The 12,688-nt window shown below is 42.0% G+C and overlaps 1 protein-coding gene across 7 annotated transcripts in view; it reads right to left on the bottom strand.

Moving 5' to 3' along the window:
- The window catches only part of syne1b (spectrin repeat containing, nuclear envelope 1b), a 93,357-nt gene that overhangs the window by 33,262 nt on the left and 47,407 nt on the right, over window positions 1–12,688 (bottom strand). For all 7 annotated transcript variants that reach the window (XM_055057241.1, XM_055057245.1, XM_055057243.1 and 4 more), the window contains 20 exons: window positions 12,457–12,621; window positions 11,992–12,309; window positions 11,627–11,782; window positions 10,406–10,576; window positions 9,957–10,283; window positions 9,711–9,863; window positions 9,102–9,269; window positions 8,804–8,986; window positions 8,547–8,693; window positions 8,324–8,449; window positions 7,551–7,727; window positions 7,172–7,437; window positions 4,118–6,278; window positions 3,136–3,473; window positions 2,467–2,611; window positions 1,931–2,149; window positions 1,579–1,847; window positions 1,275–1,440; window positions 278–433; window positions 36–188 (listed from right to left, as the gene is read on the bottom strand). In XM_055057241.1, the coding sequence (XP_054913216.1) occupies window positions 36–188; window positions 278–433; window positions 1,275–1,440; window positions 1,579–1,847; window positions 1,931–2,149; window positions 2,467–2,611; window positions 3,136–3,473; window positions 4,118–6,278; window positions 7,172–7,437; window positions 7,551–7,727; window positions 8,324–8,449; window positions 8,547–8,693; window positions 8,804–8,986; window positions 9,102–9,269; window positions 9,711–9,863; window positions 9,957–10,283; window positions 10,406–10,576; window positions 11,627–11,782; window positions 11,992–12,309; window positions 12,457–12,621 (5,964 nt within the window). The remainder of the gene's footprint in view (window positions 1–35; window positions 189–277; window positions 434–1,274; window positions 1,441–1,578; window positions 1,848–1,930; window positions 2,150–2,466; window positions 2,612–3,135; window positions 3,474–4,117; window positions 6,279–7,171; window positions 7,438–7,550; window positions 7,728–8,323; window positions 8,450–8,546; window positions 8,694–8,803; window positions 8,987–9,101; window positions 9,270–9,710; window positions 9,864–9,956; window positions 10,284–10,405; window positions 10,577–11,626; window positions 11,783–11,991; window positions 12,310–12,456; window positions 12,622–12,688) is intronic.

The following is a 12,688-nucleotide window of genomic DNA, read 5'->3' as shown; positions in this document are numbered from 1 at the left end:
GACAAACAAGCAGGGAAAGATCGAACAAAACCTACCTTGACCTCTTCTTTGGCATGGTCGACATCAGGAGATTTCTCCTTAAATTTATTTGAGATGGTCTTCAGTTTGTCTGACATGGCGTGGATTCTGGAGCTGAAGTCCTCCTTTATTTCTCTAGTTCTCTGATATTCTCTCTCTTTACAGAGAACCTGGGACATCAGACAAAACGACATAAAAATAAGATTAGAAAACCAGAACAATTTTCTGAGCTGAGTATTTCTTATGAGATCTGATTTACCTGATCTTCAATCGCCCCGAGTGCCAGAGACACCTCAGCTAGTTGCATAGAGATTTCAGATGGGAGGATGGTGTAAAGGTCCAGGTATTTGCTCTGCTGTTGTTCGGCTAACTTATCCACATTCTGCCGATAATTAATTACTTCCCCATGAACAATCTAGACAGAATAAAAGAACAATTGAAAAGAAAAAAACACCAGTACATATACATAGATGTTAGCAGCTTCACTTTTCATACTTTGATTCAAGGAACACATTATGTGATGCAAACATCAGTTAAATTAAAATAGCCTACTTCTGTATGTATGATTCAAATATCCAGATAAAGAAATTAAACCAGGTATTGACTGGTGATCTAAATTTGACAATATTCAATTTGACACGCCCTGAAATTAAAAAATCCAATCTGTTCCAATGAACAAATACACCAAAGAGCCATAGAGTTGCTGTAACAGCAACACTCTTCGGTGTAAATGCTTTTACTGAAGGAAGAATTAGCAGATTTAACTATTTACACCCTCGGTGGAGTGTTGTAAAAATCAAAGTCAAAGGAAGAATGGCGATCAGAGAAACTGTTTAAAATGCTCCTGAATTCTTTAGGACATGAATACTGTTTATATATTAAATGTAGTTCCTACAGGCTCCAAAAAGCAAGGCAAGAGAGAGAAAAGACTTTTAACAGATAACAGGAAGGCTACAATAGCAAAGTTTAAAAGGAAATTTGAAACCTTGGGGTGAAAATAAGATAATGCATTCTCTAAGCAATATACAAGAGGACAGATGTTTACAGTTATTGATGTTAACTGTGGCAGTCGCTAATACAAAATGCTAAAGAAAACTTGTGCAATGACATAATAAAAACTGCTTTTAAGCAGAAAGTAGATTTCTAATTTTATAATTTATATCAGTAGGACAAAGCTGTACAAAAAATGAGGGATTAGAAATCAGTGCATATAAATGCATCTCCAGAAAAAAAATCCCAAAAAGCAATGGACACACCTCAAGTTCCTGCAACAGAGAATCAATATCTGGGGTGGGATTGAGAAGAAGCTCTCTGGTCTCCTGGATCCAGGCTTTCACCACTCCAAGCTCCTTCTCCACTTCCTCTCTTTCCCTGAGCTCCTGAGCTGCCTGGGCCCGCTTGGTTCTGGACTGTGTCAAAAGGCTGCAGGCAAATGTCAAAATAAATATCCAACAGCATCTTTTACCAAAAGTGTGTACTTATTTTATAAAGCCATTTGTAAGACAAAAAAAAAAAAACACACAGACTCAGCCCAACACTGACTCTGGTCAGACTTGGTACCTTTCCATCTGGTCTTGGACCGCCCTGATTTCTCTTAAGCTCGGCAGCTCGTCTTGATCTGCTGTTGGTGAAGGCACCTCCACGTCGTGCAGCAGACTGAGCGCGTACTGGCGCAGCAGCATGAGCGACGAGAGTTCCCGCTCCAGGTCTTGGCTCAGCAAGTCATGCTGATCCAGCAGAGACTGCAGAGTGGCTTTGGACGCCTTCTCCACAGCGCTGTCAGGGAAACGGCTATGGAGCTCCTCACAAACCGCTCGTACTTTCACCATCTATAACAAGACAGACATTTTGTATCAAAGTTTTGCTTTTGGTTAAATTTGCAAGATGTTTTGCCTTCAAGCTGTCATATTGCCTTTTCTCTGAATGTTCTCCACTCCTGAGCTGTGTCTTCCAGGACTCTTTCCTGTCCCCTCGCTACGCTGCGCAGGCGCGTCCAGCGCTGCCACACGGTGGTCATGGAGCGACTGATGGTGGCCTTGCTGGCGTCACTCCCCACCAGCTCCAGCTGAGCAGCTTGTTCTTCTAAACCACTCAGCTTCTCTTGAAATCCGTTCACAAGCGACACCAGGGACTAAAAAACAAGCAGAGATTTAATAACACATTCAGTGTCATTATCAGTGTTTATATAAATTTATGGTTTTTCTTTACCTTTTGTCAAGTTGCAACAACAAAACTGAATGTATTTTAATTATGATTGTATCAACATAAATAATTATCTGTTAAAGTAAGCTAAACACAAATGCACACTACAGTTTTCAGATTTCTATTTCTAAAAATCATTTTCTTTCAAACCACAACAACTTTATGCTGAGTTTTGAAATATTACTGTAAAAATGTGAGTCAGTTCAAAGGGTTATTAATATATTTGCAAGCCAACTCGATGCATACCCTGTGGCTACAGAGCTTGTCTTCAGCCTCTTGGTTTGTGGCCGCCTTGGCTGTCGAAAATTCAGTGAGCTTCTTTTCGGCTTCGTTCATTAACTCAATGACGGTCTGTCTTGCTTCCTGGAATGACTTCCACTGGGCCACACAGCTGAGACAAGAATAATTAATCAGATTCCAAAGGTTTACAGATTAAAATGAAAGTGATCTGACAACCTGGATCATCATTAGGGAAACATGTGGATCCAGATTAGCATTTTTTGGGACTGTCCAGGTCAGATGCACATACTGTTCAGATGTGATGAACACAATAATACAGATATTAAAGATAAACTTGCATATTGACTTTCAGATAATATATGTGAGGAAACCAGTAATTATAACTAAATAAACTAAATAGATGTCTGCTGCAGATTTCCTCTTAATTAAGACTAAAACCCCTCTTACCTTAAGTAAGAGGAACATTGATTAGCAAATTTTTATTGCTTGATTCTGATGATGCCATTTGACAAAGTGTCATGTTTATTACTTGTTTCATAATTGGTGACTACAAAATTTTTATGATGTAAAAATGTCAAACTGCCTTGTTTCTGAAAATGAGCTATGCAAATGTAACTTGACTGAAATACTTTTGATAGTAAATGAATATAATCATCGTTCCCCGATAGACCCTACCTGTGAAGAACATCTCGGTGACACTGGAGCTGATCTCGAACCTCTACTCCTCTCTGCTTCGCCGACTCCACGCTCACTCTTAGCTGCTCTTTTGCTGTGGGGTTCACCAGGTTCTCTAGCTGAGGGAGGAGCGTCTGCAGCTCCTCCAGGTGGATGAGAAACTCCTGCTCCGTTGACATGATGTCCGCCTGCTGCCGCAGACACTCCTCGTAGTTCTCGACGTCCACTCCCAAGCTCGCTTGTTGAAGGAAAGAGACGGCGTCCTCCAGCCATTCGCAGGCCGACTGCATCCTGAAGTGATACTTCTGACACAGAACCAAAGCTTCCTCCAAAGTAATCTTCACATAAAACCAAAGAGAAAAGACAAACAGATAAGTGTTGATCTAATAACTTTCAGTAAAAGCCAGTCACGCTATTCTGTTGTTATTTCAGTGATGTAAAGACTCCACAGGACTTCAAACTTCACAATATCTCTTCATTTCCTTACATTCTCACAGTATATTGTCAACACAGCTAGATTTACTATTTTCTCCACTGTTTGTTCAAGGAAAGAATCATTAAATAGCAATAAATTTAAAAATACTGTTCAGAATTTTCCTCGGTGTACTATAAGCCTGGTGGGTCACCAGGCTTTACTTGTGCCCCCACCAGGCTTAGCATTGTTAATGTATTTGTTTTTTTCTTGATGATTGCCTTTTTGAAGACTATACTTGTCCTAAAGACACCAGTCACAAATGGGAATGTTTTTTAAGAGCGTTATTTGTGTTTGTGGGGCTATAATTGCTGTGACACACAGTCACAGTCATACATTTACCTACAAAAGAAATAAACAGCTCTTATCACAATAATAATAATATCACATAATAACACAGGTTTGTGAGAAATCTTGAAGTCCATATTGCTCGCCCCTAAGACAGTAAACAGTATAGCAGCGTATCAAGTTGAGCATTAAGAGTTTGCGCTGAAGTCAAAATCATCCCACCTGTTTGGCACTCAGGGCTTTTTGGACATCTGCTTGTAATTTTGCCATTTCTTCGAGGCTCATATCAACATGAGCGGGGACTAGCTCATTGGCACTAATGTACTCCTGCTTCTCCTGGCTACTAAGAGCGGCCACTATTCTGAGTCGGGACTGCACCTCCTCCTGTAAGATCTGCTGTTTTCTGATCTCCTCTTGCACTTTCTCTACTCTGACATCAACAATGACAGCAAAGCTGAGTTCGTCCCGGATCTGCTGCAACCAGTCCAGCGTCCTCTTCATCTCTGTCTCAAAGTCTTTGCTTTGGATGAACCTGTTCTCGCATTCCTCGATCAGTTCGCCCACTGCGGCCTGCAGCGATCGCAGCTCATCCTGCCACAAAATGACCTGCTCTTTGGATGCGTCGTGAGCTGCTTGGTCCACACGGGGCGCTAGAGAGTCCATCTGCTCCATTAGCCTCGACAAATGGGAATTGGCGCTCTGGAGGCTTCCCGCCAGGGCATGGTAATTTTTCAGCCTCTCTTCTGCAGACTGAGTCTCCGCATTCACTTTCACCAGCTGCTCTTTTGTGGCCTTCAACTGGGAGTCCACTTGCATAGCCATCGCCTTGTGGTCCTCGAAAGACTCTAGAGTTTCATCAAGATGCTCGACTTTCTGTTCGACCAGCCTCTTTAGCCCGTTATACAAGCTCACCAGCTGAGTCATTTCTTCCGGCCGCCAAGGTTGCCCCGTGCTGCGAAAGCCCTCTTTCTTCTGATTCAGCTCGCTCACAGCCAGACCGAGGTTGCCGAGATCCGCCAGAATTGCTTTGTAATCGCTCTGCAAACTGACAACCTCCTCCGTTTGAAGGCCGACGGGTTGAGTCCCCAGGATGTTGAACTGGTCCTCCAGTTCTTTCAGGGCTTTGTGGGTGACGTCTATGAAGGACGTGTACTCGTTCCTGGTGAGGATGGCCTGCTGGATTTTCTCCTGTTTCTCTTTGGCCAGAGCCAAAATGCTGTTATACTGCTGAGGGAGGGTGTTGAGTTTTTCATCCAAATAGCAGTGGTCTACTTCGTTCAGAGTAGGCAGTATCTCTTGGCCCGCTCTCTGCACAATCAGGAGAAGGTTCTCATACTCGACGGCCTGCTCGATTATCTGTTGGTACTTCGATCTCTGCGCTTGCAGTTCAGCGTCTCCCACCATTAGGTTTATTTCAGGGAACGTGATAATGTCGGCTTGCTTCAGCCACTGGCAGATTTTCTCTAAGTCGGTCTTGAAATACTTTCTTGAGACGAGTACTTTTTCGAGCTCTTGTAGCTTCTGGCCACATCTGTGCAAAGTTCTGTCGAAAATATTTTGTAACTCCTGCAACTTTGTGAGAATCTCATTCCTTTCCTCGTCGCTGGCTTCCCTCATCAGGTCTCTCCCCTGAGACCACAGGGAGGTCAGCTCACTCTGATAGGCTTTCAGGCTGCTTTGGATGTTCCTGCACGTTCGCACCTGCTTAGCCAGGTCATCTGGCAACAAAGCAATGTATTCTTCTGCCTGGGCCTTCTTCTCGTTTTGCTGAACCCAGGAAATGGACTGATTGACGGCCATTAGGAACTGCGTCCTCTCCGTAAAAGCCTTGCTGAGGTGTTTTCTCCGTTGCACCACTTTGACGCTCAGTGACTCCACCTCCGACTGCGTGTCGGATATCAGATGTTGCAGGTGCTGGCGCTCGCTGAGGCCCAGCCGTGGCAGCACCCTGTCGGCGTCAGCCACGGCCTGAGCCAGGAGGAGCTGCTTTGCCTCCAGCTCGCTGCAGATGCTGAGGTGGTCGAACAGAAAACTCTGGGCCAGTTCGGGCGGTGGGCTCATTTTCATGGCTTCGGAGAGGGCAGGCTGCTGCTCCTCCGCCCAGTCCCGAGCCTCTCTCAGACGAGCCTCCACTTGGCCCATGTCTTCCAGGGTCACCATGGAGTCCTGGATCTTTCTTTCAATCAGATGTTGCATCTGAGACCACCGTTGTTCGAAGTGACTGATTTGCTCTTTCACCAGCTCCTTGTCGTCCAAGTTTAAATGTTGGATGACTTTCTGTTTCTGCTCTTTAAGGTCCTCCAGGGCTCCTTTTTGTTGCTCCAGAGTCACAGCGAGTTTTCTTAGTGCCTCCAAATGTTGAGACGAACTTTCAGCGTCGGTTCTGCGGCAATAAAAAACGAGCAATTTATTACATGTTTGTTAAACATTTGTTCACACAGAAGCAACAGACTGCTGTTTGTTATTTTTTCTTTTGAGGTTTCACCCTTAACACTAACAGACCGAACGTATTGGTGACGATTTATGAACGATGTCCTGCAATTTGTGCCATCTGAAAAATTCCAATGGTTTCTGACAGGGGAGACGTTGCGCTTTCCAGCCAACATCAGGTTATTACGGTAATTTCACCCCTACGATAGCAGGGAGTCAAATGAATCTGAGGAGCACTTTTCTAGATGGTAGATTGCAAAAATAACTTGCTAAATATTGCAAGTTCCAGTTGCTGTGGAGATATGGGCAAATATATATTTACACACAGGACAATTAAAATAAGCATAAATATCCATTGTTAAACTTCTAAGGATTTAGAAACAGACTTTTCCACTAAGTTTATATATTTACAATATGGAAATACACACAGACTGATGTTACAGTTAGCAATGCTAACTTTGCTAATCACTAATAAAAGTGATAGAAACTGCTAAAAACTGCCACCATGAAATATTTCTAAATTTAAAGTAGTTTCCTATTTTATAGGTCTGTATTGTGTACTGAATTACCCATATTATAGATTATGTAATTTTGCTTCTGTTTAATAATAAATATAAAGTATTTTATACTAGCTTATATTTTATAGTAGCTTATATAACATGTTATCTAAGCTTATATAGCTTATCTAAGCTATATAATGTTATCTAAGCTTAAAAAGACCCATTATGAATGTAAATGGAGAAAATTGAGGATGAAAGCCAAAAAACTACATCTATAATTGAACACATTTGGTTATGTCACTAATTAATTTGACTGATTAGAGGTTTGCCTTATGTTCAAGCCCACCTTGCCAGATTGTCCCACTCTTTGGACACCTGCTCAAACAGCTCCTCCACTGCAGTGATGCAGTCATGGTAATCTTTGGATCTCTGCAGATCCTCCTCTCTTTGGGCCTGGAGCTTGTTCGCCTGGTGGCAGAGCTCAAGCCAAGAGTGGCTCAGACGATCGAGCTCTGCGTGTTCTGCAGTGTCCTGGCCACCAATCAGTCTGCTCACCATCTCCGTCATTTTAGCGAGGGTGCTTTGTTTGGACCGCAGTTGCTGGCAGCACTCCTGAGACACAGGCAATGGAACTAGTGGTTAAATGTCTCCCCTCACACCAAAGGCTTATACCCAGAAAAAAGGTGCAATGTCAATGTGATGATTCTGGGGATGCTTGTAATCACCTGGGCTTGTAACAACATGTTTTGAGCAATCTTAGTCTCCAGCTCTGCTGGTCTTCTAGAGAGGCTGAGAAGCTGCTGCTCCATGTCCTGGAATAAGCCTATTAGATCTTGTTTCTGTTCTTTGATCTCCCTCCAGCTTTCTGATAGCTCTTGTGCAGTAGACATCCTTTCTTCTATCTGTGCACATAGAAACCACAACTTTAGCACTTAGAACCCATTACCCTCTTGTAATTTGCACACAACCACAGAGATAGGTGTCAGATTCACGACGCGTTTCTCTGAGTAGCTGTACTGACTTTGTGGATTTAGTCAAGCCCAAGATTTCAGATTTAGATTTTAATCTGTCCAACATGTTTTTTCTGAGTGAAAGTAGTATTAATGTTTTGAAAAGGCAGAGAATTTGTGGAGGGAGTTAAGAATTAGGGTGATGGTCCCTCCAGCCTCTGAGACTCATTATAATAGAGATGTCGACATACCTGTGGAAGCATGCAAAAAGCAGAGAAGAAGATGGCTTAGACTACTGATTACTTAGAAGGGAAAACATCATTTTTAAAATGCCATTTTTATTAAAATGCAAATAGAGGGATGTGCTCGTTTTTAAATGACACTCCTTGTTGATTTAGTTCATCTATTGTGTGATTCCTGTCTCTTATTGTCAGAAAAAAAGTTCTTAAAAGTAACTCAGAATCTTAATTTATTAAGGTACATCAACAATCCTGATTTCAAGTAAAGTACACACGTTATGCATTGAATAAAGCAAGAATAACACTGACCATGAGCTTGATCTGCTGGACCTCAGCAGCTGCAACTCTCACAGCATCATGAGACAAGTCGCAAACAGAACACACCAGGTCCAGATATGTGCTGGCTTGCTCCTGAAGAGCCCTGTAGTGCTTCACCTGTGTAAGTAACATTAGGTAATAGGAATACATTTGAAAAATAAAGGAAGTAAGCCATCACAATTTGACATTTCAAAGCCTGTGTGACGTTAAACACCTGCTTCAGAGCTTCCTGAAGGCCGGATGGCCCCTGATCGTTGAGTTGAAGCTCTTCTTGCACAGTCAAGAGCCACGTTTGGCATTGTTGCAGCGTATCCTGATGACTGACATATTTTTGCAACTCCCGGTCCAAACTCTGGTAGACCTATTAAAAGAGTGATCAGAAGCCAACAGACTAAATATAGCTAAAAGAAAATAGTTTGTATCAGCTTTTTCTCCTGCATAGATGAATCCTTGTGTTTGTCTGTCACTCACACGCTGGGCAGTGCTGCAGATGGCAGAGTAGCTGTCTCTTGTTCCCTGTAGGTGGGCCTGGACTTGCTGACTAATCTTAGCTTGAACTTGAGCTTGTTCTGTGCAGCCGGCTATAAGACCTTCTCCTTTCTGCTTCAGGATGGTAAGGCGCTCCTCAAAACTGGCTATTTCCTCCATCATGGCCTAAAAACATTCACGCAAACAGAAGGGAAGGTGAGCAATTCCATGTATCAGTCCAAATAGCAACAGAATAAAATGTAAAAACTGATTGTGATGCAAGCACTATGGAGATGCTCACCTTGTGTCGGGCGAGTTGCTGAGTTGCCATCTCCATGTTTCCAGTTTGCATCGAGTCTGAGGTCACCAGCCTGCTGGACATCTGTAATAACCATTTTTCAACTTCTTGCAGCTCGCCGTTGTAGTCTTCGTGCTCTTTTACCCACTCCACAAGGCTCTGCACATGAGTCTACAACAAGCACAAATAAGAATTAGATGCACATTTTTGAATTTATTGTGGATTTCATCTAAACCACATTTTCTCTAACCTTACCAATGTTTGAAAAAAAAGTCCCTTAGTAAGTTGTAGAGAAACCACACTTAGATATTTGACCAGAACGACATGAGGAATATTTGGTTGTTCCAATTATTTACTAAATGAAAGTAATGCCTTAACACATACAAACTGGCTTTAAATGGGCTCAACGTCGAGCATCTGTGTAATGGACTTCACCTTAAAATTATGAAAAATGAATGAAATGGACCCATATCAACTGTTAAACCATTCGTATATTCTTTAGTCTGTAAAATGTATAATTATGAACTTGTGAAGATTAAAGACAACCAAGTCAAGTTTGTGAAACCAGTTCTTGTTTCAAAAGTGAACTGAACTTGTTTATCATGTGCATACCTTGGCTACCAAACAAAGGTCTTGATAATCAGCCTGTAACTTTTTCATGTTTTCACTGATGGTCGGGTCGCTAAACGAATTGAGGAGAGTCTCTCCTTTCTCAATGACACACTTCACAGCTGGCTCATGGGATTCTACCGTCTGCTGAATAGTCTGAATAAATGAGAAGAAGGTGAAACTTTCAATCCATCCTTTGCAAAAAAAAAAAAAAAAAAAAAATCAGAATTTAACTGAAGATAAACTTGCCTTATATTTCGCCAATTGAGCTTTTTTCTGGTAGAGTTCGGCTTTCGGTTCTAAACTTGACGCTAAAAAGTTCTTTGTCTCTTTCACCCACTGGGCTTGGGTTTTGTATTTATCCATGAAGTCTTTGGAGAGTGAAATGTATTTCTCCAGGGAGCTGTGCTCCGTGCGTAGAGAAGTCGTTAACTCCTCAAGCTGAAAGAGTTGAGTGTCCACTTCTTCCCTGAGCTGATCTGCCTCAGGTTCTTCCAAGAAAGCCATGGATTGCTCCGTCTTTTCCCTCATCGCCTTCAGGTAAGTGTGACCCTGCTCCATTTCACCCTGGAGAGTCTGAAGTGACGTAAAATGTTGTCAAAACACGTTAAGCAATATTTGTGCATAGTACAGAGTGATACTATGAAGCCTAGTTTAGATAAACAAATAGAATGTGCACACTGCGTTGAAAACTTTACCTCAAGTTTCTTCATCTTTCTCTCTAAAGCAAAGCGGTCAACTACATCCACACTAACAGCTACGGTGCTGAAGTTGTTCTGAGCAGCGCTGAGCCACTCTGAGAACGTGATGAAGACACTCTGCGCTTCTTCAATCGAAGACACCTCCTCCTGAAGCTGTTTGATCGTCTCCTGTTTTATAAAAGACAAAGCAGGAAAATCTGCGGTGCATAAAATAGAAGATGCCTAACAGAAAAAATGTAATGTACAGAAACTGTGTTTATGCAGAGTTTCCCACAGTGTGTTAAGAGCCTGGCTTAGCATCGTTTATTTATTTGAGTTTTTCTTAAGTATTGCCTTTCCTAAGACTTTGTAGCTGGTGTTTAGGTATTAACATTCCAGTTTTCAATAACACAAAGCTATCGAGTGATTTTTTTTCAAATTTCCTGTCAACTTTAAAAAAAATTTAACTCAAAAACTTGTTGCCCACCCTACTGCCCCAAGCACCTAGCTCCCCCTAGTTTATACACAATGCCTGATGAATGATTTTACTTTGTTGTTATGTATTTTATTTAGGGGTGACAGTAATGAGGGCTACATGCAAATGAAAATCATACTTTTAAGATTTTTAATTTCTAAAAACGTTCCATGTTGCATTATCTTTCCAATTTTCACTGGCTGCTGGTGGTATGTTTCAAGTCAAATACTCCTATGTGTGACGATCTGATAAAAATACACAAATGATATACAGAGAAACACATAACCTGCTGGCTGGAAACACAAATATTGTGTTTGAAAACATTTTCAGAGACACACACAGGATATAGAGGCTGCAATATGATCCATCAACATGACAAGATGATCAGATGAGGGCAGTTTGAGGTGGTGGTATTTTCATCACATCCCATTTTGAACATATTGAGTTGTTACACTATAAATAGTATGAAATCTTTCTTGATTGTATATCCTGTCATACCTTTTTGTTTATTTTGTTCGTTCATTTCTAGTCATGTTTGAAATAAACAAACTAATTTTATTTGTATTATTTTTTTTATGAATTATCTACTATTCTCTACTTAATATTCCAATAAAATACAACATTTTGTGGCTTAAAGTAACAAAAGTGACATGAAAACATTTGTTTTTCAGTTTATTTCTATATAAACAGAAAGCGCAGACAATGTAGTTAAATGAAACAGATTAGATTAATTTTAGAGTTATTTTGTAATTAGCTACTATTACCATTAAGTGCAGGAGCAGGGCGTGGTAACGGGCTGTTATCTGGGTGGCTCTGGTACTGATCCGACTGCTAATGTGGGTTTCATCCAGAACCTGCTGAGCCAAAAGTGTAAGGCCCTCCATCTCCTCTTGATAAACAAGGACTTCTTCCTGCCAGCTCTAAAAAAAGAAGGAATATAATTATTGTTGGGATTTATGCTTCAATTCCAATACAGATTTTTAAAACTCCGGATAAACCAGTTTGTCATTCAGCAAATGTAAAACCACAGAGTCCCAATCAGCCCAAACTCACTGTACCATAAGAAAAGCATTCCATGCTGGAGTACATACAAGAATGGAGCATTTCAAGTTCCCATCCGTTTACCCACCTTCACCATCTGTAGCTGTGCGCTCTTGGTGGCTCGATCGGACCGCCGACTGGAGCGCAGTTGCGCTTTGGTTTCCATGGCTTTCAGCCAGCTGTCAAGACGCTGGAACTTCTGCTCCATCTGTCGAAGTTTGGCCAGGGCGCTGTTCAGCTGAGCGCGGGTGTCGGCCAGCTGCGCCTGATAGAGTCTCCACTCCTGCTGGAGCGTCTCCAGTGCCCGGTCCTCTATCTGAGGCAGACCCCAGGGGACGACCAGTTCCCGGCTCAGCAACAAGGTATTCAGCAGAGCCTGACCTTCTGTGCAGTGTAGCTGCAGTTCCTGGAATTAAATGTTGATCACTCTCATCATTTCCCTTTTTTTTTTATCAATTAAATGCAGTTTATTGCAACATCAATGAGTGTTTGCTGTCCTGCATCAAGCTTACTGACGTCAGCAGAAAAGTATCAGTAGCGTTTGGTTTCAAACCTGCAGCTTTTGGAGGGTATCCTCCAGCATGTCCACGTCTCCCTCCAGCTGGGTGTAGCAGCTGAGCTTCTCTTCTTCTTCCTTCAGCCACTCCTCAAAGGAGTGAAGGTCCCATTGATACTCCTGGTGAGCTTTCACCAGCTCCTCTGCCTTGCCAACAGCCCTCTGAGGAAAACAACAGTAATACATTATCAGTCGTTAAATGCTTTTTCTCACTTTTGTTCTTACATTC

This window comes from Poeciliopsis prolifica, unplaced genomic scaffold, assembly GCF_027474105.1.
Source record: "Poeciliopsis prolifica strain line A6 unplaced genomic scaffold, Auburn_PproV2 SCAFFOLD047, whole genome shotgun sequence".
Classification (NCBI taxonomy): Eukaryota; Metazoa; Chordata; class Actinopteri; order Cyprinodontiformes; family Poeciliidae; genus Poeciliopsis; species Poeciliopsis prolifica.
This window is presented reverse-complemented; position numbering and strand designations above follow the sequence as displayed.